Source organism: Amblyraja radiata, chromosome 7, assembly GCF_010909765.2.
Source record: "Amblyraja radiata isolate CabotCenter1 chromosome 7, sAmbRad1.1.pri, whole genome shotgun sequence".
NCBI classification, from domain to species: Eukaryota; Metazoa; Chordata; class Chondrichthyes; order Rajiformes; family Rajidae; genus Amblyraja; species Amblyraja radiata.
Window position 1 is genome coordinate 7,729,903 of NC_045962.1, and position 21,906 is coordinate 7,751,808.

The 21,906-nt window shown below is 43.6% G+C and overlaps 1 protein-coding gene across 2 annotated transcripts in view; it reads left to right on the plus strand.

Moving 5' to 3' along the window:
* iqca1 (IQ motif containing with AAA domain 1) overlaps positions 1-21,906 on the plus strand; it is a 136,110-nt gene that overhangs the window by 30,677 nt on the left and 83,527 nt on the right. For both annotated transcript variants that reach the window (XM_033023639.1, XM_033023640.1), the window contains exons 3-7: positions 3,249-3,365; positions 6,136-6,327; positions 11,416-11,487; positions 12,734-12,939; positions 19,154-19,238. In XM_033023639.1, the coding sequence (XP_032879530.1) occupies positions 3,249-3,365; positions 6,136-6,327; positions 11,416-11,487; positions 12,734-12,939; positions 19,154-19,238 (672 nt within the window). The remainder of the gene's footprint in view (positions 1-3,248; positions 3,366-6,135; positions 6,328-11,415; positions 11,488-12,733; positions 12,940-19,153; positions 19,239-21,906) is intronic.

A 21,906-nucleotide genomic window follows, 5' to 3' on the forward strand; every position in this document is an offset into this window, starting at 1 on the left:
ACACAGTGGTATGAATACTGATTTCTCTAACTTCAAGTAATACCTGCATTCCCTCTCTCTCCATCCCTCCCCCACCCTAGGCATCCTGCTAGTATCACTGTTCATATCCCTTCCTTATCACCTCTTCCTCAGCCAAAAATGGACCAAAGTAGGCTCCATCTTTCCTGTGTCATCAGTGCTGGCTCTGATTTGTTCTGTACCTTTTCTGTACAGCATCAGCTTCTCGTTCTCACCTAGTAAATAATGGCCTGTTTCTTTTATCATCATTAGTTTTTTGCATATCTGTCATTCATTTGTTCTATATCTCTCTACATCACCGTCTATATCTCTCGTTTCCCTTTCCCCTGACTCTCCGTCTGAAGAAGGGTCTCGACACGAAACGTCACCCAATCCTTCTCTCCGGAGATGCTGCCTGACCCGCTGAGTTACTCCAGCACTTTGTGTCTATCTTGTGTTTAACATCCCTGGAATTGACTAGGACCTGCTCAGTCCCAAAAGCTTAGATAGGGTAGAAATTCTGAGGTTCCAAGAGGATTCTTGAAACAGTATGTGGATAGTCCCACCCGAGAAGGACTTTGTATTGGAAAATGAGCCTGGCCAGGCCAGTGGAAGAACGTTTTGGGGATAGTGATTACAACTATCATGATGCCGTGTTAAATTAATCTCCTCTGCCTGTACGGTACCATATCCCGCCATTCCTACTTATCCACGTGTCTCTTAAATGTGACTATCTTATCTGCTTCCACCAATCTGTATAATAAAACAACTTGCCCTGCACATCTTCTTTATACTTTTCCCCTCTGGCCTTGAAACTATGCCCTCTAGGTCTGACATTTCCATCCTCGGCAGAAAGGTTTTCACTGTCTACCCTATCTATGACTGTCATAATTTGATATACTTCTATCCAGTTTACATGTTCTGCCTGTGGGCTTCCTCCGGGTGCTCCAATTTCCTCCCACACACCAAAGGTCTGTAGGGTGATTGGCTCTGTAAATTGCCTCTAGTGTTTGGATGCTGAAGTGAGATGAAGAGAACCAGTGTGAGCGGGTGGTCAATGGTTGGCAGGGACTCGGTGGGCCGAAGGCTTGCTTCCATGCTGTGTTGTTAAACTAAACTAAACTATCAGGTCTCTCCTCAACTTCCAATGATACAGAAAAAACAATCGACGTTTCCCCATCCTCACGTTATAGTTTATACCCTCTAATTCAAGCAGCATTCTTGGTAAACTTATTTTGCAAGCTCCATAAAGCTTCACATCCTTCCTGTAATGGGGCAAACAGAACGGCTCCAAATGTGGCCTCACCAAAATCTTATAAACCTGCGCATGACTTCCTGATTCCTATACTCAGTATCCCTACAGATGAAGGCAGCGTACCATGTACCAATTTTACCCCCCAGGGAGTTATGAAGTCCACCCCCAACATCCCTCCAGATCCCTGGGGATTTATTGATCTTATTTACTTTAATTGCGCGGAAATAGACCCTTCGGCCCACCGAGTTCGCATCGACTAGCAGTCCCTGCACATTAATAATAATAATAATAATACATTTTATTTATTGGCGCCTTTCAAGAGTCTCAAGGACACCTTACAGAAATTTAGCAGGTAGAGGAAAAACATGTAAGGGGAATGAAATAAATAGTAGAGGCATGACTAGTACACAAAGTAAAGACAGAATTCAATTAAAAAATTAACACAATCCTGCACATACTAGTGAAAATTTACACTTTTACCAACCCAATTAACCTACAAGCCTGTAGATCTTTGGAATGTGAGAGGAAACCAAAGATCTCGGAGAAAGGTCACGGGGAGAACGTACAAACTCCGTACAGATAGTTGTGATCGAACCCAGATCTCTGGAGCTGCATGAGCTGTAAAGCAGCAACTTAGCCGCTGCGCCACCAAGCCACCCTATTGTTTATCAAGAGACCAATGCCACCACCTCCTTGATCTCAACCCGTCCTTGCATTTTAGTATACATTGCACTGAGCTCACTATCCTCCATGTTGTTCCTTGGTGAATATAGATTCAACGTATACTTTTAGTAACCTGCCGATGTCCTCTGACTCCAAGCATAAACTCTGTTTCTGACTCCACAGATGCTGCCTGACCTGCTAAGCATTTCCAGCCTTTGTTATTTCAGACTTCCTACATCATCTGTATTTTGTTTTTACACACCCTGAAGTAATGTTGCATTTCACCCTCATTTCAAATCAATTGCAGTTAATGCATTTATATTTTCTTCCAAGCCATTACTGATTTCAATGATGTTAAAACTCAACTTAACAGCCCACTGGGTCTGTGTCAGCCCGCCTCACTTCACACTTGTGTCACCATCTGTGAATTGAGTTTTATTGTATGTATAGTAGCTCACCGCTTCCTCCACTATCAATAAAATATCACAGGATAAAATGTTATTTGTTGGTCAACAACGGGAACATGTTTCCTGCCTCTAGCGAGTCCAATCCCTAATAATCTGATATGTTTCAATAAGATCCCCTCACATATTTCTAAATTCCAGTGTATACAAGCCCAGCCGCTCCATTCTTTCAACATATGACAGTCCCACCATCCCGGGAATTAACCTCGTGAATCTATGCTGCACTCCCTCAATAGCAAGAATGTCCTTCCTCATATTTGGAGTCCAAAACTGCACACAATACTCCAGGTGTGGTCTCATAGTTGTACAGGGCCCTAGTGAGACCACACCTGCAGTATTGTGTATCCCCGCACAGTAGCACCATCTTACATACTGGGGACAATTTAAATCTTTTACCAATGCCAATTAATCTACAAACCTGTACATCTCTGGGTTGTGGGACCAAATCGGAGCACCCATGAAAAATGCAGGCAGTCACGGGGAGAACGTACAAACTCTATACGGAGAGCGCCCGTAGTTAGGATTGAACCTGGGCCTCTGGTGTTGTAAGGCAGCAACTCTGCCGCGACACCACTGTGCTGCCTACTTTGTCAGAATATAAGCAATTCATTCATGGGATGTGGGCTTGACAGGCTGAGCCAGCTTTGAATTGCCCATCCCCCAACAACCCTGAGAAGGTGGTTGTGAGCTGCCTAAATGAACCGCAGTAATTAAAACTGCTTGCCAGTTATAGTATTATGTATTTATTATTTACGATTTACGAGTAATCCTTCATTACTCACAAGATATCCATGTAAATGTATAATATATTTATTGATCTGTTTTAATTTCGAGAATCTTTATATTACATTTTAAATTAAATTTCACAGGAAGACTTGGAGATTCCTATTCCAAGATACTTCATGAAGGATAAAGTAAAAGTTATGAAGGACAGAGAGAACATTCTGTCTCGAATATTATCCAAAAGCACAATTCAAGTGGAAAAGGTTAGTTGTGCCAATGAAATTTATTTGTCTCCCATTATCTAGAATGCTAAAGCTGGTATCTTTTAATATAAAAAATAATTTATTCTCGAGAAATTAAATCAGCCTTGTCCTGCAAGAAGTTTAACAAAAGTGTTTCAACACAACATACCTTTCTCATACCACAAAATGATATTTAATTAGCACAAAATATGGAGCACCTTAATAGATGATCTAGTTCACCTGCAATAGTTCAATAAGATCATGGTAAATCTTTTACCCCAATGCCAATTTACTCTTCCAGTGTCCATTCTTCCTTTTCCATGTCCAAAATTCTATCGCTCTCTTGTATGAATCTGACCACAAATTTTACATAGTCCACTCATGTAGAGAATTTCACGCATTCACTACCTCTGGATCAATAATTATTTTGCTCATTCCAATAATTTTATTTACAGATGACTTGAAAAAGAATCAGAGTCTGTCTAAATGTTTCATGAACGTTGCGATTGTACCTGCATCAACTACCTCCTCTGGCAGCTTGTTCCATACACCCACTACCCTTTGTGTAAAAAAAAAGTTAACCCTCATGTTTGCATGAATTCTTCACCCCCTCACCTTATGTCCTATGTCCTCTGATTCTTGATTCTTGATTCCCCAACTCTGGGCAGAAGACAATGTGTGCCTACCCAATCTATTACTCTTATGATTTTGTACACCTCTATAAGATCACTCCTCATCCACCTGTACTCCAAGGAAGAAAGCCTGAGCCTGCTCAACCTCTCCCTGCAGCTCAATGTGAAAAAAGCCTTTGTGCCCCCCTATCCACCTGTAACGCCATTTTCACGGAACTATGCACCTGGACTTCTACAGTCGATCCTTCTGCTCTCCAACACTCCCTGAGCCCTACCAGTCTGTGTAGGTCACGCCCATACTAGACTCCCTAAAAATGCAACACCTGGCATTACTCTAAATTAAATTCCATCAACCATTCTTCTGCCCACCTGCCCGGTCAAGTCAAGTCAAGTCAAGTCAGTTTTATTCGTCAATCGATCAAGATCCTGCTGCAATTTCTGACAATCATCTTCACTATCTACAATATCACCCATTTTATACGTGTGTGCACACAAACTACCACTTTGCGTACACACACACTCACACCGCACATGCACACTCCCACTTTGCATACACGCATGCACACTTCCACTGTGCACCTGCACACTCCCACACTGCACACACACTCGCGCACACAGGCATATTTGCAAGTTTCTTCTGATCTAATATGATGGACCTTCTTCAGCACGGACTCTGATAGATTTGAAAAAGATCTCTCGTATGTCCATGGTAGACAAAAATGCTGGAGAAACTCAGCGGGTGAGGCAGCATCTATGGAGCGAAGGAAATAGGCAACGTTTTGGGTTGAGACCCTTCTTCAGTCTCGACCCGAAACGTTGCCTATTTTTCTTTCGCTCCATAGATGCTGCCTCTCCCGCTGAGTTTCTCCAGCATTTTTGTCTACCTTTGATTTTTTCAGCATCTGCAGCTTCCTTCTTAAGGGACTGTCCCACCTGGGCGACCTAATTGGTGAGTTTAGGAGAGTTTGAATAAAATGTCATGTTGAAGACCTCCTTCAACTATGCAGAAGACCTCCTTTGACCTCCTTCGACTGTTGAAGACTAGCTATGACTAACTTCTGGAAAATTGGACACTGAAAAGTGGAGAGTGAAGACGATCTCCCTCGATCTCCTTCGACTGTGATGAAGACTATCTATGACTACCTTCAACTACCCTCAATTACCTATGACTAACATGCCGACCTACTAAGACCTACTACGACTAAACCTACGAGTAAAAAAAGTATCGTTTTTTGTTTTTTTCCCATGGCGACCTTTTTTTACTCGCGGGCATTTTTCAACATGTTGAAAAATACGCCACGCCTTAGCTGAGGCCTTGAGTACACGGGGACTACTCTCGAGCGTGAGGGAGAGTTACAAAGACCTCCTACGACCTTGTGGCGACTCTGCTGCGAGTATGAGTTGAGGGCAAACTCGCCAGAACTCGCGGATTAGGTCGCCCAAGTGGGACAGCCCCTTTAAACATCTCGCATGTCCATCGTAGTTTTATTTTTTTGTAAAGATACACTATCTCCAGAAAATGATATAATTTTTGTGGTGATTGTGTGCGGGGATCGCTGGTCTGCGCGGACCCGGTGGGCCGAAGGGCCTGTTTACGTGCTGTATCTCTAAAAAAAATAAAAAACTAAGTGATCGTTTGTTTCTTTATTATCCACTCTGCTGAGAATACAACAAATTAATCGGCATAAGGATGTTTATCATTCTCAGCTGCATACATTTCAAGTCTTTACTTCCTTGTTTATATGATACACTTACTGCTGTGAGTCTTTTATACAGGCTTATGGGACGAGTTATGCCCCTGTCCCACTTAGGAAACCTGAACGGAAACCTCAGGAGACTTTGCGCCCCACCCAAGGTTTCCGTGCGGTTCCCGGAGGTTGCAGGTGGTTGCCGGAGGTTGCAGGTAGTGGAAGCAGGTAGGGAGACTGACAAAAACCTCCGGGAACCGCACGGAAACCTTGGGTGGGGCACAAAGTCTCCAGAGGTTTCTGTTCAGGTTTCCTAAGTGGGACAGGGGCATAACGAAATAAAGGTTCAAATAATTGGATATATACTGGTAGAATTAAGTTGTTTGATGACCTTAAATCAATTTTGAACTCCCTTTTTTTAGAAACTTCTTCCCAAAGATGAATCTCTAATATTTGTTTTATTTCTTTTAGGCAGCCAGTATAAGAATATTGTCTCTGGATGAAGCCATCCATATCATTCAAATTGCTGAGCGTACTCGGCAGGGGCGACTACGGTCTAAATTTATGTTGGAAATCCGAATGGAAGAAGAAAGGGAGAGCGTGGCTAAACTACGGTCGACAAGCACAATGTCTACTGACATGGCAGCTACATTAATCAGAAAGGTTTTATTTTCACTTTGTACTTCACGTGTGAACGCAATTGAATAATTCAATGACGAGAAAAGATAATTTCTGAAGTCTGAAGAAGGGTTTCGGCCCGAAACGTTGCCTATTTCCTTTGCTCCATAGATGCTGTCGCACCCGCTGAGTTTCTCCAGCACTTTTGTCTACAAAAGATAATTTAATCTATCCCGACTCTTTCCACTGGTAGATAGACACAAAATGCTGGAGTAACTCAGCGAGACAGGCAGCATCCCCGGAGAGAAGGAACTGGTGATGTTTCGGGTCGAGACCCTTCTTCAGACCTATGTCATCTCTCACCATCCTGCCTTCCTTCCTGCTCATCCCACTGATATCCAGTTTTCTCATCATCTTTTGAGGATAATTGTTATTTTCCTTGGCAAATCTTCCCGGAAAATCATTTTTAAATTAAGAAGTGCTGTACAAAAGCTCATATATTTGTTTTAATATTCATTAATGCCAAAGAGTTCCCCTTTCACTAAGCAATCATTTGCAAGGTGAGTAAAAAGTAGTGCCAAATGTGTGAGATTTATGTCATATGGGTAACTTCATGTTAATTCAAAGTGAATTTGTAACAATGCTTTATCTGGTATCATAATTTGATCAGAAAAAGTGTGTAACACAGAACTTGTATGTTACAATCACAAAGCAATTATATTGTGTCACTGCTGCAAACAGGACGTAGCTGCATGTGGCAGCACGTAGAGCAATCACACCATGTGTAGGAAAGAACTGCAGATGCTGGTTTACACCGAAGAAAGACACAAAATGCTCGAGTGCCTCAGTGGGTCAGCACCTCTAGAGAGAAAGGGTAACGGTTTGGATTGGGACCCTTCTTCAGACTCTTCTTTCAGCCCAGTCTGAAGAAAGGTCTCGAACATGAAACGTCACCCATTCCTTCTCTCCAGAGATGCTGCCTGTCCTGCTGAGTTAGTCCAGCATTTTGAATCATGCCATGTATCCAGCTTCCATGCAGGCAGTGATTACATGACCCAATTAGACTTTGGATGGTGAATCATATTGGAGAAGAACATAAGCAATAGAAGCACGAAGAGCCACGTCATTTGCTTCTTCCAGCTATTCATTACAATCAATGCTTGGTTTTAAAGCATCACACTGAACTGCTTCAGGTGTTGTGAAGTAAATGTATGTAATGGGAACAACACTACCAAAAAGGGGTAAGGAATTGGGATGTACTCAATTTATCTCCACCCTTCACTCAACCATCTGTGTGTGTGTGTTTGTGTGTGTGTATATACACATACACGCATACGTACACATAAAAACAAACAAACAATAATAGTGCAATAATAGTCTGTGTAGTTCACAGCTTATATGAGGTTGTCGTGTTTAATAGCCAAATGGCTGTAGAGAAGAAGCTGTTCCTGAAACATCAGCCAAGAGTATTTGGGTGGAGTTTGTGTTTAGATTATGGTCACGTGTACGGAGGTACAGTGAAAGGCTTTTGTTGAAAAGCAGTGAAAAGCATTTGGGGGTGAAAGTAAGGGTGTGAGCACCCTGCCTCTGTCAATGTTGATGAAAGTTATTTCGCTGCACAATACTATTCGCAGTAATGAAAATGTTGAAATACTAAGTTGTGATGTTTTTGTTGTCTCATGCCATCACATAGAAGGCATTTCTTTGTCCATTTTTCCAGAATTGCTTTTCTTTATCCTGCCTTGGCAATTCATCTTTTGAGTACCTTGGTTATGAAAGGGAAGATATGAATAAATGAGTATAAAATTAAGGGTGGCTCAGTGGTGGAGTTGCTGCCTTGCAGCGCCAGAGATCCGGGTTCGATCCTGATGACAGGTGCTCTCTGTACAGAGTTTGTACATTCTCCCCGTGACCGCATGGGTTTTCTCCGAGATCTTCAGTTTCCTCCCACACTCCAAAAACATACAGGTTTGTAGGTTAATTGGCTTGGTATAAATGTAAATTGTCCCTAGTGTGTGTAGGGTAGTGTTAATGTGCAGGGATCGCTGGTCGGTTGGACTCGATGGGCCAAAGGCCCTGTTTCCGCACTGCATCTCTAAACTAAACTAAATATATCAGATGATTACTGACTTAGGTGTCTGTACACAGTTGGCTTTTGTTGCTGCCAACTTTCATCTTGCCACTCTTGAACATCTTGCCTTTCAAATGTTAATGGATGTCAAAACCATTTCACAGTCCACTTGCCTAATAATTACTGATATAAGGTAATACAACAGATTCACGTAGATGTTGCTGAACAGGTCATAAATCGAGTCATTAGGAGAAACTGGAAGCGATGGGATTATTTCCCTGGAGCGAAGGAGGCTGAGAATTGACCTTGTAGCAGATTATAAAATCATGAGAGGTGAAGATGGGGTGGACAGTCTGTCTTTATCCGAGTGTGGGTGAGGTTAAAATCAGGGGGCCACAGGTTTAAGGTGAGAAGAGGAAAGATTTAAAGGGATTCTGAAGCTCAATGTTTTCACAGAGTGGTGGGTATATGAATGAGCTGCCGGATGAAGTGGTAATGACAACATTTCAAAAACATTTGGACTTGGGGAAAGTTTTGGAGGACTACAGGTTAACCACAGTCAAATGGGACTAGCTTAATCAGGCATTTTGGTTAGCATGGATGAATTGGGCAGTAAAGTCTGTTTCCATGCTGTATAGCTGTAAACGCTGTGGAAACTCCCTGCTTTTATTTAAATGATGCCGATGTATCTTACCTAGACATGCTGCATCAAGACTAGGTATTAGAAACATAGAAATTAGGGGCAGGAGTAGGCCATTCGGCCCTTCGAGCCTGCACCGCCATTCAATATGATCATGGCTGATTATCCAACTCCGTATCCTGTACCTGCCTTCTCTCCATACCCCCTGATCCCTTTAGCCACAAGGGCCACATCTAACTCCCTCTTAAATATAGCCAATGAACAGGCCTCAACTACCTTCTGTGGCAGAGAATTCTAGAGACTCACCACACTCTGTGTGAAAAATGTTTTTCTCATCTCGGTCTTAAAAGATTTCCCCCTTATCCTTAAGCTGTGACCCCTTGTTCTGGACTTCCCCAACATCGGGAACAATCTTCCTGCATCTAGCCTGTCCAACCCCTTAAGAATTTTGTACGTTTCTATAAGATCCCCCCTCAGTCTTCTAAATTCTAGCGAGTACAAGCCGAGTTTATCCAGTCTTTCTTCATATGAAAGTCCTGACATCCCAGGAATCAGTCTGGTGAACCATCTCTGTACTCCCTCTATGGCAAGAATGTCTTTTCTCAGATTAGGAGACCAAAACTGTACGCATTACTCCAGGTGTGGTCTCACCAAGACCCTGTACAACTGCAGTAGAACCTCCCTGCTCCTATACTCAAATCCTTTTGCTATGAATGCTAACATACCATTCGCTTTCTTCACTGCCTGCTGCACCTGCATGCCTACTTTCAATGACTGGTGTACCATGACACCCAGGTCTCGTTGCCTCTCCCCTTTTCCTAATCGGCCACCATTCAGATAATAGTCTACTTTCCTGTTTTTGCCACCAAAATGGATAACCTCAAATTTATCCATATTATACTGCATCTGCCATGCATTTGCTCATTCACCCAGCCTATCCAAGTCACCTTGCAGCCTCCTAGCATCCTCCTCACAGCTAACACTGCCCCACAGCTTTGTGTCATCCACAAACTTGGAGATGTTGCATTCAATTCCCTCATCCAAATCATTAAAATATATTGTAAATAGCTGGGGTCCCAGCACTGAGCCTTGTGTTAGTCACTGCCTGCCATTCTGAAAAGTCACTTTTCTGAAATTCTGAAATTAGTCACTGCCTGCCATTCTGAAAAGGACCCATTTACTCCTACTCTTTGCTTCCTGTCTGCCAGCCAGTTCTCTATCCACATCAATACTGAACCCCCAATACCATGTGCTTTAAGTTTGTATGCTAATCACTTATGTGGGACCTTGTCGAAAGTCTTCTGAAAGTATTGATTTAACTTTATCTGAGCAAGTGCACTGAAGTGCCCAAATTGTATATACAGGTCCCTGGACCCTCAACAGTATGTGTTGAGCATACAAGTCCATTCACAGATGAGACTCAGAAAAAATAAAATGAGAACTGAGAATTCACAGAAGACTGCAGAAGTAAATTCTGTGTACTAATTATGATTTTCCGACTGATGGGTTTGCTCTATCTCTTTAAAAAAAAAACGAATAAAGAAGTCTATGAAATTAAATTGAAAAGCCATCCCTTGGATAAGTACAAGACCCTTCTAACTTCACCATAATGTTGATGAATGTCATTCCAAGTCAGATGCAATTTGTGATAATGGAATGTTTTCCTGGATGCTAGTACAAATTCCCATATCCAATCCAGGAGTAGAATCATTGCAAAAGAGCTATTCTGTTTGTTTTGAATGGCACAAGGTTCTGGATAGGTATTCTATGATGTCCATTTGTTTTCCACCCTGTTTCCAACAAAATTCACTATTCGTGTGAAGATAGACGCAAAATACTCTGGATAGAAGGAATGGATGATGAAATCCACTCCATTATTCATGACTCAGATTAAAATTTAGCTCTCCCGTAAGAATTCTTTGGAAATAAATGTTTAAAATTGCCATGTATTCAGCTTTGAAGTTTTGCAAGTTCTGGAAATATTGCAGCATTATTGACGTTATATTTAATACAGTAATTTAAATATTTGAAAAGTTATATTATCAAGTTAAATATACAGCAGAAAAACAGGCCTTTCAGCCCACAGAGTCCACACTAGTTCTATGTTATTCCACTTTCATATCCACCTCCTCCTGCACACTAGGGTCAATTTGCAGAGGCGAATTGATGTACAAACCCACACTTCTTTGGGATGTGGGAGGAAGCCAGAGCACCTGGATTGAACCCACGTGGTCGCAGGGAGAATGGTGAAAGACTATACAGACAGCACCCGAGATCAGGATTATACCAGGATTATTTCGGCTACTGTGCGGTTTCAGCTCTACGAGTTTTGTGTGGTGCCCAAATATATCTAAATTCACTCAATCTAATAAAAAGTTAGCACAAATCCATTCCTTTTCTGCTATTGTGTTTTATTTTACAGATTTGGCAGGGATATCTTCAAAGGAAAAAGACCAAGAAGGAACGGGCAGAAGAAATGATATTTCTTGACATGGTGAGTCGAAATATTTGATTGGACCGGTCAAATATTGTCATTTATTGTCAAGATGAATTGCTTTCTCATAGATGAACTACAAAATAATTTGATTTTTGATAAGACAAAGTTACAAGCCTCTAAAAGTAGAATGCAGAAACAAGGAACCGCAGATGCTGGTTCACAAAAAAAAGACACAATGCTGCAATTTTAGTTTATTTATTGTCGTTACATTTACTGAGGTCCAGTGAAAAGCTTCTTAGCTGCATGCTATCCAGTCAGCGAAAAGACTATACGTGATTACAATCAAGCTATCCCCAGGGTACAGATACAGGATAAAAGGTGTAACGTTTAGTGCAAGATAAAGTCCGATTCAAGATAGTTCAAAGAAAGGTTAAATAAAGTCTCCACTGGTGTCTAAATGAAGGTCTAAAAATAGAATAAATATTGTCTCATTACTAATTTCAAGTTGCAATAACAATAGCATCAAACCACTTTCTACTAGATTAAATATATAGAGTCTGACTGTGAGTAATAATAAATGACTTGGAATATAAATTACGTAGACATAATGTAGATGAGTCAGTCCCGAGCGAGGCCTCCAGCTCCATGATGTTAGGCCGCAGAGCGACCGGAGATACGATCCGGAAAACAATCGCATCTCCGGCAAGGTAAGAGATTGAAAAAAAGATTCCCCCGACTGCCCTGCCCACTAACCCCCACCCCCCCCCCACCCCCCGCAATCAAACAAACCAGAGAACATTGACACATTCTTTTTAAATAACAAAAATAACAAAAGAAAGACGAAAAGGACAGACAGACTGTAGGCGAGGCTGCCATCAAAGCGCCACCTGGTGAAGATGGCTATGTTGAAGTACGAGGGAGGGTTTAGATCGAAGATGGTAGGTGATAGGTGGATAAGGTGCATTGGAGTTAGATAGAGCTCTAGGGGCTAGTGGAGTCAAGGGATATGGGGAGAAGGCAGGCACGGGTTATTGATAGGGGACGATCAGCCATGATCACAATGAATGGCGGTGCTGGCTCGAAAGACCGAATTGCCTCCTCCTGCACCTATTTTCTATGTATCTATGTATCTATAAGATATAGTAATGGGCTAGTGTGATGATGGACATAAAAAGCCAGGTAAGGAACATGAAGGAGGAAGTGTTGAGGCAGAGGCTGGTAGGGGATAAATAGTAGTTTTCAGTTTATTCCTGCCCAGCGGTTTCATTTGCTTACATATTTTCTTTGGGCTGTTGTTTTTCAGGAACCTGCTCCTGATTTTCAGAAACCCAGCGCTATTCAGTTACAAACTCAGAAAATGCAGCAACAGCGACAGGTAGTACAAGAAGTACATGAGGTGGAATACCAGCAAGCCTTGGTCACGATAAAAGAGCAACTGCATTCAGTTGAGGGACCAGATATCAAAGAATCCTTGCGGGAACAGATCAGGCAATGGTTTGTCGAGTGTCGGTAAGGGAAAGAGGATTTGGTAGAACAGCCATGCCTTCACTTACTTCTAAATGCAGTTTGCAATAATAATCATAGAATCAATGAAACATGCAGCCTGATGTGCCCTAGTTGACTGTTGAATTGTATGATAAAACAGTCGTGTGTAATCCCAACTTTTGTCTGTAATCCTGTAAACCTTCATCCTCAAGTATCTGTTAAACTTCATTTTAAAATGTGTGGAATCATCTTTCCTCACCATTAGAAGTAAAGTTTTCCAGATATTGACAATTGTCTTTTGAACTGATTTTTTTCTCTCGCTGTCTCCGTAGATTAGTTGCTGTTGAGGTTCAGTAGTTAAAGCTTTACCATTTTGAAAAACTATTTTAGCATCTCTCATGTTTTTCGGGTGCTGCCTGTACGGAGTTTGCATGTTCTCTTGCTGTACGGTCGAGGTGGAACCTGGGTCTCTGGTGCTGTGAGGCAGCAACTCTACGGCTGCACTACTGTGCTACCATGCCATGCATCTAGTTTGTGCCTGTAACCTTGGGTGTGACCATCTCTCTGAAATCCTATCTGTGCTCCCAGTCTCCCGGATGATCTTGAGGTAATCGAGCTGCAGCTTCAGTTCCTTCACGCAGTCAGTCAGGAACTACAGTTGGATGCATCTCCCACAGGGAAACTGCAGGCTTCCCTGACTTTCCGCATGCTGCAGGAGGAGTCCACCGGTGCCCTACCTGCCCTCCCGACTACACTTAGATGAAAAAAAAAAGTTACAAAAAAAAGGAGCTTGATTTACCTTGCTGTTACTCTCTGCTTCGGCTTGCCGATGCCTCTCGAGCCAAAGCCTCCATACCTGCCCTCAAACACTCCACTCCACCTCAATACATAGAAACATAGAAAATAGGTGCAGGAGGAGGCTATTCGGCTCTTCGAGCCAGCACTGCCGTATATTGTGATCATGGCTGATCGTCCCCAATCAATAACTCGTGCCTGCCTTCTCCCCATATCCCTTGATTCCACTAGCCCCTAGAGCTCTATCTAACTCTCTCTTAAATCCATCCAGTGATTTGGCCTCCACTGCCCTCTGTGGCAGGGAATTCCACAAATTCACAACTCTCTGGGTGAAAAAGTTTTTTCTCACCTCAATCTTAAATGGCCTCCCCTTTATTCTAAGACTGTGGCCCCTGGTTCTGGACTCGCCCAACATTGGGAACATTTTTCCTGCATTAGCTTGTCTAGTCCTTTTATAATTTTATAGCCTTGCCCATCTGGGCTGCTCCTAAATGGCTGCTCTGCTACTGCCTGCCTCCCTTTAAACACTGCAGCCTCTCCTGGAAACTAATGGGTTATTTTTAAAATCTCCTGCAGTTTTTCTCGTCTCAGATGTTCCCTGGACCGTGATATTGGCCTGGCTTTGTGTTCCAGGCTACTGTTTAAATGTTCAACGCTTCTGCTCCCCACAGCTGCTCACTTGACACCGATCTTGGTGTCGTCTGCAAACTTACGCACCAACACATTTACATTCTAGGCAAAAACAACATAGATCCCAACACAAATCTTTGAGATGCCTATGGTTAAAGACCTCCAGCCAGAATATCACCCTTCTACCTCAACCCTCTGGTCTTCAATGATGAAGCCAGTTCTGAATCCAAACTACCAAGTGACAGTGAATCCATGTAACTTCATCCTCTGGATCAGCCTACCACGTGGGACTTTAGATCGATAGAGATAGATAGAAAGATAAATACTTTATTAATCCCCTCGGGGAAATTCAGATGTCCAGTAACCAACACAGTCAGAACACAGTCAGACTGCAGGACCGCGGGAGAAGAACAAAGGGAGGAGATGAGACTTTTACCTTCCAACACAGTGAGGAGATTCACTGTGATGGATGTCTGTGTAAGGTGTGTTAAGGGTGGGTCCCGTTTTTTTTTGTAATTGTTAAGACTGTAGAAAATGCAATTTTGTTCAATCCAAGCTGTTTGAATGACAATAAAAGGCATTCTATTCTAAAGCAGACAATACATAAAATACGGACGATACATAAAAGCAAAAAATACTTAAAAAGAACCCAACAAATAATTATTAAAAGTGAAAAGCATCCCCATACAGCTTAACGGTCAGTATTATAAAATCTAATGGCTGCAGGGGTGAAGGAACTTCTGAACCGCTCTGTTCTACAGCGCAGGGAGAGGGGCTGGTTGTTGTTCCGTGTGCTCCTCTGACCCTCCAGAGTTTCACGGAGGAGGTGCCCGGAGTTGTTGAGGATGACCTGCACCTTGCTCCTCATACACCTCTCAAGCACATCCACCACAGAGTCCACTCTCTCCCTCCAGCACTGAGCTAGCTCTTTTCAGATTCAGATTCAACTTTAATTGTCATTTGTCAGTGGACAGTACAGAGACAACGAAATGCAGTTAGCATCTCCCTGGAAGAGCGACATAGAATATGATTTCAATAAATAAATCTATTTACATGCATACAGTCATAGTGTTTTTCCTGTGGGAGGAGTGTCCGGGGGGGGGGGGGGGTGATTGGCAGTCACCGAGGTACAGTGTTGAGTAGTGTGACAGCCGCAGGGAAGAAGCTGTTCCTGGACCTGCTGGTCCGGCAACGGAGAGACCTGTAGCGCCTCCCGGATGGTAGGAGGGTAAACAGTCCATGGTTGGGGTGAGAGCAGTCCTTCACCAGCTTGTCCAGCTTCTTTCTGTTTTTAACACTGATATCCGGTGGGCAGCGCGACTCTCGTCAGCAGCGGCCTCTGCAGTCCGTCTGCGTTTTTTATTATTTTATGTCTATGTTTTTATGTAGTTTTTGTTATTTTTGTTGGGGTATGTGGGGGGGGGGGAGGGGGTAACTTTTAAATCTCTCCCTGCACGGGAGACCCGATCTTTTCTTTGTCGGGTCTCCGTTGTCGTTGGGGCTGCAACGAGGAGCGGCCTCCAACAGGAAGACCGGGGGCTCTGGTGCCGACTACTCACCTCACCGTCGCGGAGCTGGCCGAGTCCAGAGCGGGTGGAGCTGTGGTGGACGCTGCTGCGGCCCGACCTCTGGAGATTCGGTGGCTGCAACTGCGGGTTTGGCGGACGGCGACACCGGGAGCCCGCGGGTCCCTGGAGGGAGTCCGCTTTTCAGGGCTCCCGCAACGGCGACTTCTCCCGCCCGAGTTGCGGGGTTGAAGAGCTCCTGGAATGGCCGCGGGAGTTTGCGAGCGCACGCCGGGGGCTCTAACGCCAAGACCCGGTGTGCGACCTTGCATCACCCGGCGTGGCTTTAATGGCCACGGGACAATCGCCATCGCCTGCCGGGGGCTTTGACTTTGACTCTGACATCGGGGGGGAGAGTGCAGTGGAGAGATATGTTTTTTTGGCCTTCCATCACAGCGATGTGATGGATGTTTATGTAAATTATGTTGTGTCTTAGGTCTATTTGTTTGTAATGTATGGCTGCAGAAACGGCATTTCGTTTGGACCTCAAGGGATCCAAATGACAATAAATTGAATTGTATTGTATTGTATTGTATGTTGTTACCCCAGCAGACAACAGCGTAGAAAATGACACTTGCAACAACAGTTTTTAAAACAAGTACAGCCTTATCACATGCCTTTCTAAAATCCATGTCGATAGCATCTACTGCCCTACCCTCCTCACTGTCACCACTTTGAAAAATGCAATCAGATTAGTAAGACATGACCTGTAATAGACAGTCATGCTAATTCTCCCTAATCATCCCATTCTCTGCCACGTACAATAAACACTATTCTGAAGAATCCTCTCCAATAGCATCCTTACCATTGATACGAGGCTCACTGCTCAATAATTTACTGGAGTACCTCCTTAAACAAAGGTACCACATTGGCTACTCCCCAGTCCTCCATGACCATGCATGTATCTTGAAAAGATATAACAATCAGCTGCAAAGCACCTTCAATCTCCTCTCTTGCCCCTCTCAATAACTTGGCCAGATCCCACCAGGCCCTGAGGATTTATCCACCTTAATGCCATAGAGACCTTCTTGATCTCAAGCTTCCCTCCCAAATTAGTATACCCACACTGATCTCACTATTCTCCGTGTACTTCTCCTTGATGAACACTAATGTGAAGTACTTGTTTTGTACCTCACTTACATCCTCTGAATCCAAGTATAAATTCCTTCCTTTATCCTTGAGTGGTCCTACCTTCTCCATGGTTAAAGCCCTGTCCCACGGTACGAGTTCATTCCAAGAGCTCTCCCGAGTTTGTCCTGATTCGAACTCGGAGATTTATGGTAATGGCCGCTCGTCGGTACTTGGGGCTCTCGTGGACATTTTTCAACATGTTGAAAAATCTTCCCGAGTCTTCCCGAGCTTACTGCGTTTCCCAAGTACCCGCCGTTAGCGTTACGAGCCGCTAAGAGACGTCCCCAAGCTCCGACGTACCCGCTACGTACATTCTACGTGCTTCCACATGGTTTTTTTTAAAACTCGGGAGAGCTCTTGAATGAACTCGTACAGTGGGACTGGGCTTTTACCCTCATATTTTTTTATGTACATATTAAAAGCCCTGGGATTTTCTTTAATACAACATACCAATGATGTTTAATGGCCCCTTAAGGCTTATGGCCTACTTATTTGACCTTCCTGAGTTATTTCATGTTTGTTTTATATTCCTCTAAGACCATGCATGATTTCAACTTCTTAAACTTTATATATTCTTTTCCTTTTTGACCATATTTACAACCCCTCTGGTCATCCAAAGTTCCCTTACCATGCTTTCCTTATCCCTTCTCCTTACTGGAACATGCCAGTCCTGCCGGTAATTTCCCTTCCCATTCCCACACTGATAATTCACCTTCCCATTCCCACTGACCTTTCTGTCCTGGGCCTCCTCCATTATCAGAGTGAGGCCCAATGCAAATTCGAGGAATAGCACCTCATATTTTTATTGGGCAGTTTTCAACCCAGCGGTATGAACTTTGATTTCACTAACTTCAAGTAACCCTTGCGTCCCCTCTCTCTCTCCATCCCTCCCCCACTCTAGTCGAACTAGCTTCAAAGTCGTCTTGTTGAGTCTCATTGTCCGTAACTCATTTTCACCTAGCCCACAGCTAACAATGGCCTGTTTCCTTTATCATAGTTACTTTTTTGCATCTTTCATTCATCTGTTCTATATCTCTCTACATCACCGTCTATATCTCTCGTTTCCCTTTCCCCTGACACTCAGTCTGAAGTAGGGTCTCAACCCAAAACGTCACCTATTCTTTTTCTCCAGAGATGCTGTCTGACCCGCTGAGTTACTCCAGCATTCAGTGTCTATCTTCAGTTAAAACCCACATATGCAGTTCCTTCCTAAACTGAATCCTCATAAGCTGGCTTTTAAACGACTCCCACTTGTTTTTGGTTTTAGTTTTAGAGATACAACGTGGAAACAGGCCCTTCGGCCCAATCGGGTCCGCGTCGACCAGAGATCCACGAACATTAACACTATCCTACACACATTAGGGACAATTTTTACATTTACCCAGCCAATTTACCTACATACCTGTACGTCTTTGGAGTGCGGGAGGAAACCGAAGATCTCGGGGAAAACCCACGCAGGTCACTGGGAGAACGTACAAACTCCGTACAGACAGCACCTGTAGTCGGGATTGAACCCGGGTCTCCGGCGCTGCAAGCACTGTGAGGCAGCAACTCTACCGCTGCGCCACCGTGCCACCACATGTCTCATATAGACTTGTCCAAAATCAGCTGCTCTCAATTTACACTCTCTAGCTCCTGTCTGTTAATGTTGTAATCTACCTTCCCCAATTTAGGGCCACACCCATCCTATTCATAACCGAATATTTATGGAGTTCTGATCACTGTCCACAAAATGCTTCTCCACTGAAACACCTATTGCCTACTTCTGATGAAGGGTCGTGTTCCTAAAATGTTAACTCTTAGTTGGATGATCAGCCATGATCATATCGAATGGTGGTGCAGGCTCGAAGGGCCAAATGGCCTACTCCTGCACCTATTTTCTATGTTTCTATGTTTCCATGTCCAAAGATATTCCCTGACTTGTGCATTTCCAGCATTTTCTATTTTTATATCCCAATAAAGCTATACTGTGGCACGTTTAATGCTTTTTGATCACCCATGTGCATTAGCCAAGCCAGTATCATGTTCGGCCTTTTCCATTACCGAATCAGAAAATTAAATCCAGTTAATAGTTTGCTGGCATAATTTAAATGCTGTTGTTTTATTCTCCAATCCAGAAACGTAACTGGGAAGTTCCCCGACTATCCTGATGCAGAGAATGGAGGCTCTGCAACTTTGTTTGCTTCAAAGACTCCACAAGAGGTAAACAAAAGTAACATGGGCTCTGTGTAATTCTAAATATTAGTCGAGGCACACAGCTCTCAAAATGTCCATTTAAGATTGTTTCAAGTGCATATTTTAACCATCCCCAGTTAATTCCATATTCTGTAACTACCTTAATGTATTTAGAACTAGAAAAAAGTGCAGCAGCAGCAGCATTCTTTAAGTGAGTGAACTTGAGATGTGATTAAATCATCTAGGTTCCTTGCTCCCAGTTGGACCTAGTTCCAATTATACAATTGTTGAGAAAATTGTGTTTGCCCTGATATTTGTGAATGGTAGGTTGGAACATGTGCCCTTAAGTTATAACTGGGCTTTGTTCTGTTTGTTCTGCTTTGTTTTCTAATATTGTTATTTCTAATATTGCCATTCCTGATGTTTAAAAAGGAACCCCAGATGCTGGAAAATCAAAGGTAGACAAAAATGCTGGAGAAACTCAGCGGGTGAGGCAGCATCTATGGAGCAAAGGAAATAGGCAACGTTTCGGGTCGAAACGTTGCCTATTTCCTTCGCTCCATAGATGCTGCCTCACCCGCTGAGTTTCTCCAGCATTTTTGTCTACCTTGTCATTTCTGATATTGCTTTAGTTTAGTTTGGAGATGCAGCTCGGAAACAGGTCCTTCGGCCCGCCGGGTCTGCGCAGACCAACGATCACCGCACATTAACACCATCCTACACCCACTAGGGACAATTTTTACATTTACCAAGCCAGTTAACCTACAAACCTGTACTTCTTTGGAGTATGGGAGGAATCCGAAGAACCGAAGAAAACCCACTCGGGTCACAGGGAGAACGTACAAACTCAGTTCAGACAGCACCCGTAGTCGGGATCGAACCCGGGTCTCCAGCACTGCATTCGCTGTAAGGCAGCAACTCTACCGCTGTGCCACTGTGACTGCCCGAAAATATAAAAATATTTAATATTTTAGTTAAATTAGACAAGTATGACAAATGTGATATCAATCTGGGAGGCCTGATATTGCACCTTGAAATTCAAACCAGCTGGGGGATATGCATAAGATAGACACAAAAAGCTGGAGTAACTCAGCGGGACAGGCGGCATCTCTGGAGAGAAGAAATGGGTGACATTTTGGTTCGAGATCCTTCTTCAGATATGCATGGGTTGTAATTGAAGCTGGAAATGACTGACGACACAGCAAAGCTGGGGATTCAAAAGTCAAGCCCAACTTGGGGGCAGGACTGCATTATTGTCCATTTTGCCTAATAGCCTTCCACCAATTAACCAACCAGTTAATATGGAAGAGGGTAAGAGACGTTGATGCAGTGGGAAAGAAGGTTGGCGTTCCTGGCTTGGTGAAGGTCATTCTACCCTAGAGGGCTGATTGAGGTTCATCGCTCATAAATTGATGGACAATGAGGGCAGACATCATTAATTGTAATCTGAAGAAGGGTCCTGACGCGAAACATCGCCTGCTCCGTTCCCTCCACAGATTCTGCCGGGCCTATTGACTTCCTCCAGCGGTTTGTTTTGCTCAAGATTTCAGCATCTGCAGTTTCTTGTGTTATCATAAATTGATAGTTAGGTGAGGATATGAGACATCACAGCTTTGGGGCTGGATGAGCAATTAATGAAACCTTGTGCTTTACAGTTGGAAAGTTTGTGACTATATTAGGTGAAGACTGAAGATCTATTCCAGGAGAGAAATCCGATGTTCAGTTAGGTGAAGAACCTGAAAAGTCCTTGAAGGACTAAAGGGCCTGTCCCACTTAGGCGATTTTTCTGGCGACTGCCGGCGACTGTCATAGTCGTAGCAGGTCGCCGAAAAACCGGCGACTGGACCCTCCCCACGCCAACGTCTACGACAATGTCTACGACAAGCTACAACGACCTACCACCTAGTCAATGTCAAGCTACGGTAAGCTACTGACAACCGGCGACCCAATCGTCGCAACTTAGGACGACCACCTACGACCACACCTACGTGCAAGCTACGACAAGCTACGACCCTGTCGACGACAACTGATGACATGTGACGTCATTTTGGCTTCTAAAACAATGGAATCACCCAGTTGTCCTATAAAACTGGTTGTAGGGTGCATTCTGCATCATGACTACCATGGAGCAACTTCAGAAGGCATTGCTCTTATTAGAAGTAGAAGAAGCCCTGCTGCTTGCAGCAGCCTTCTTGCTGAAAGATCTGCAAGACAGAAGGACAAGAAGAATGGTGAAGAAGAAGCCCAAGAAGAGGTCTCTTCAGTCTCCACCTGCCTGGTGGATGGGGATAGGGTTGGGGCTTAGGCCTTGCCACTGGGCTGCCCCTTCCTTCTCCATGGAGCCATTTTACAATGCTGAAGGACTCCAACAAAAAATTCAGGAAGTCCATGCACTTTATTTTTCCCTGATCACGTGTTTTTCCAAAGTCGCTACTTGACCTGTTGATGACAACCTGGCGATATCCTATGACAACACCTACGTCAGCAAAAGACAAGCTACGATAAGCCCAAGGTCGCCGACTGTCGACGACTGTCGCAGAAAAGTTTTGAATATTTCAAAATCCAGCGGCAACCAGAAAAACACTACGAGTCTTTGGGCGACTGAGGAGACAACTCATGACCATATAGGCGACACCCCGGCCACCATGTGGCGACTGTCTAGTCGCCGGCAGTCGCCTAAAAAATAGCCTAAGTG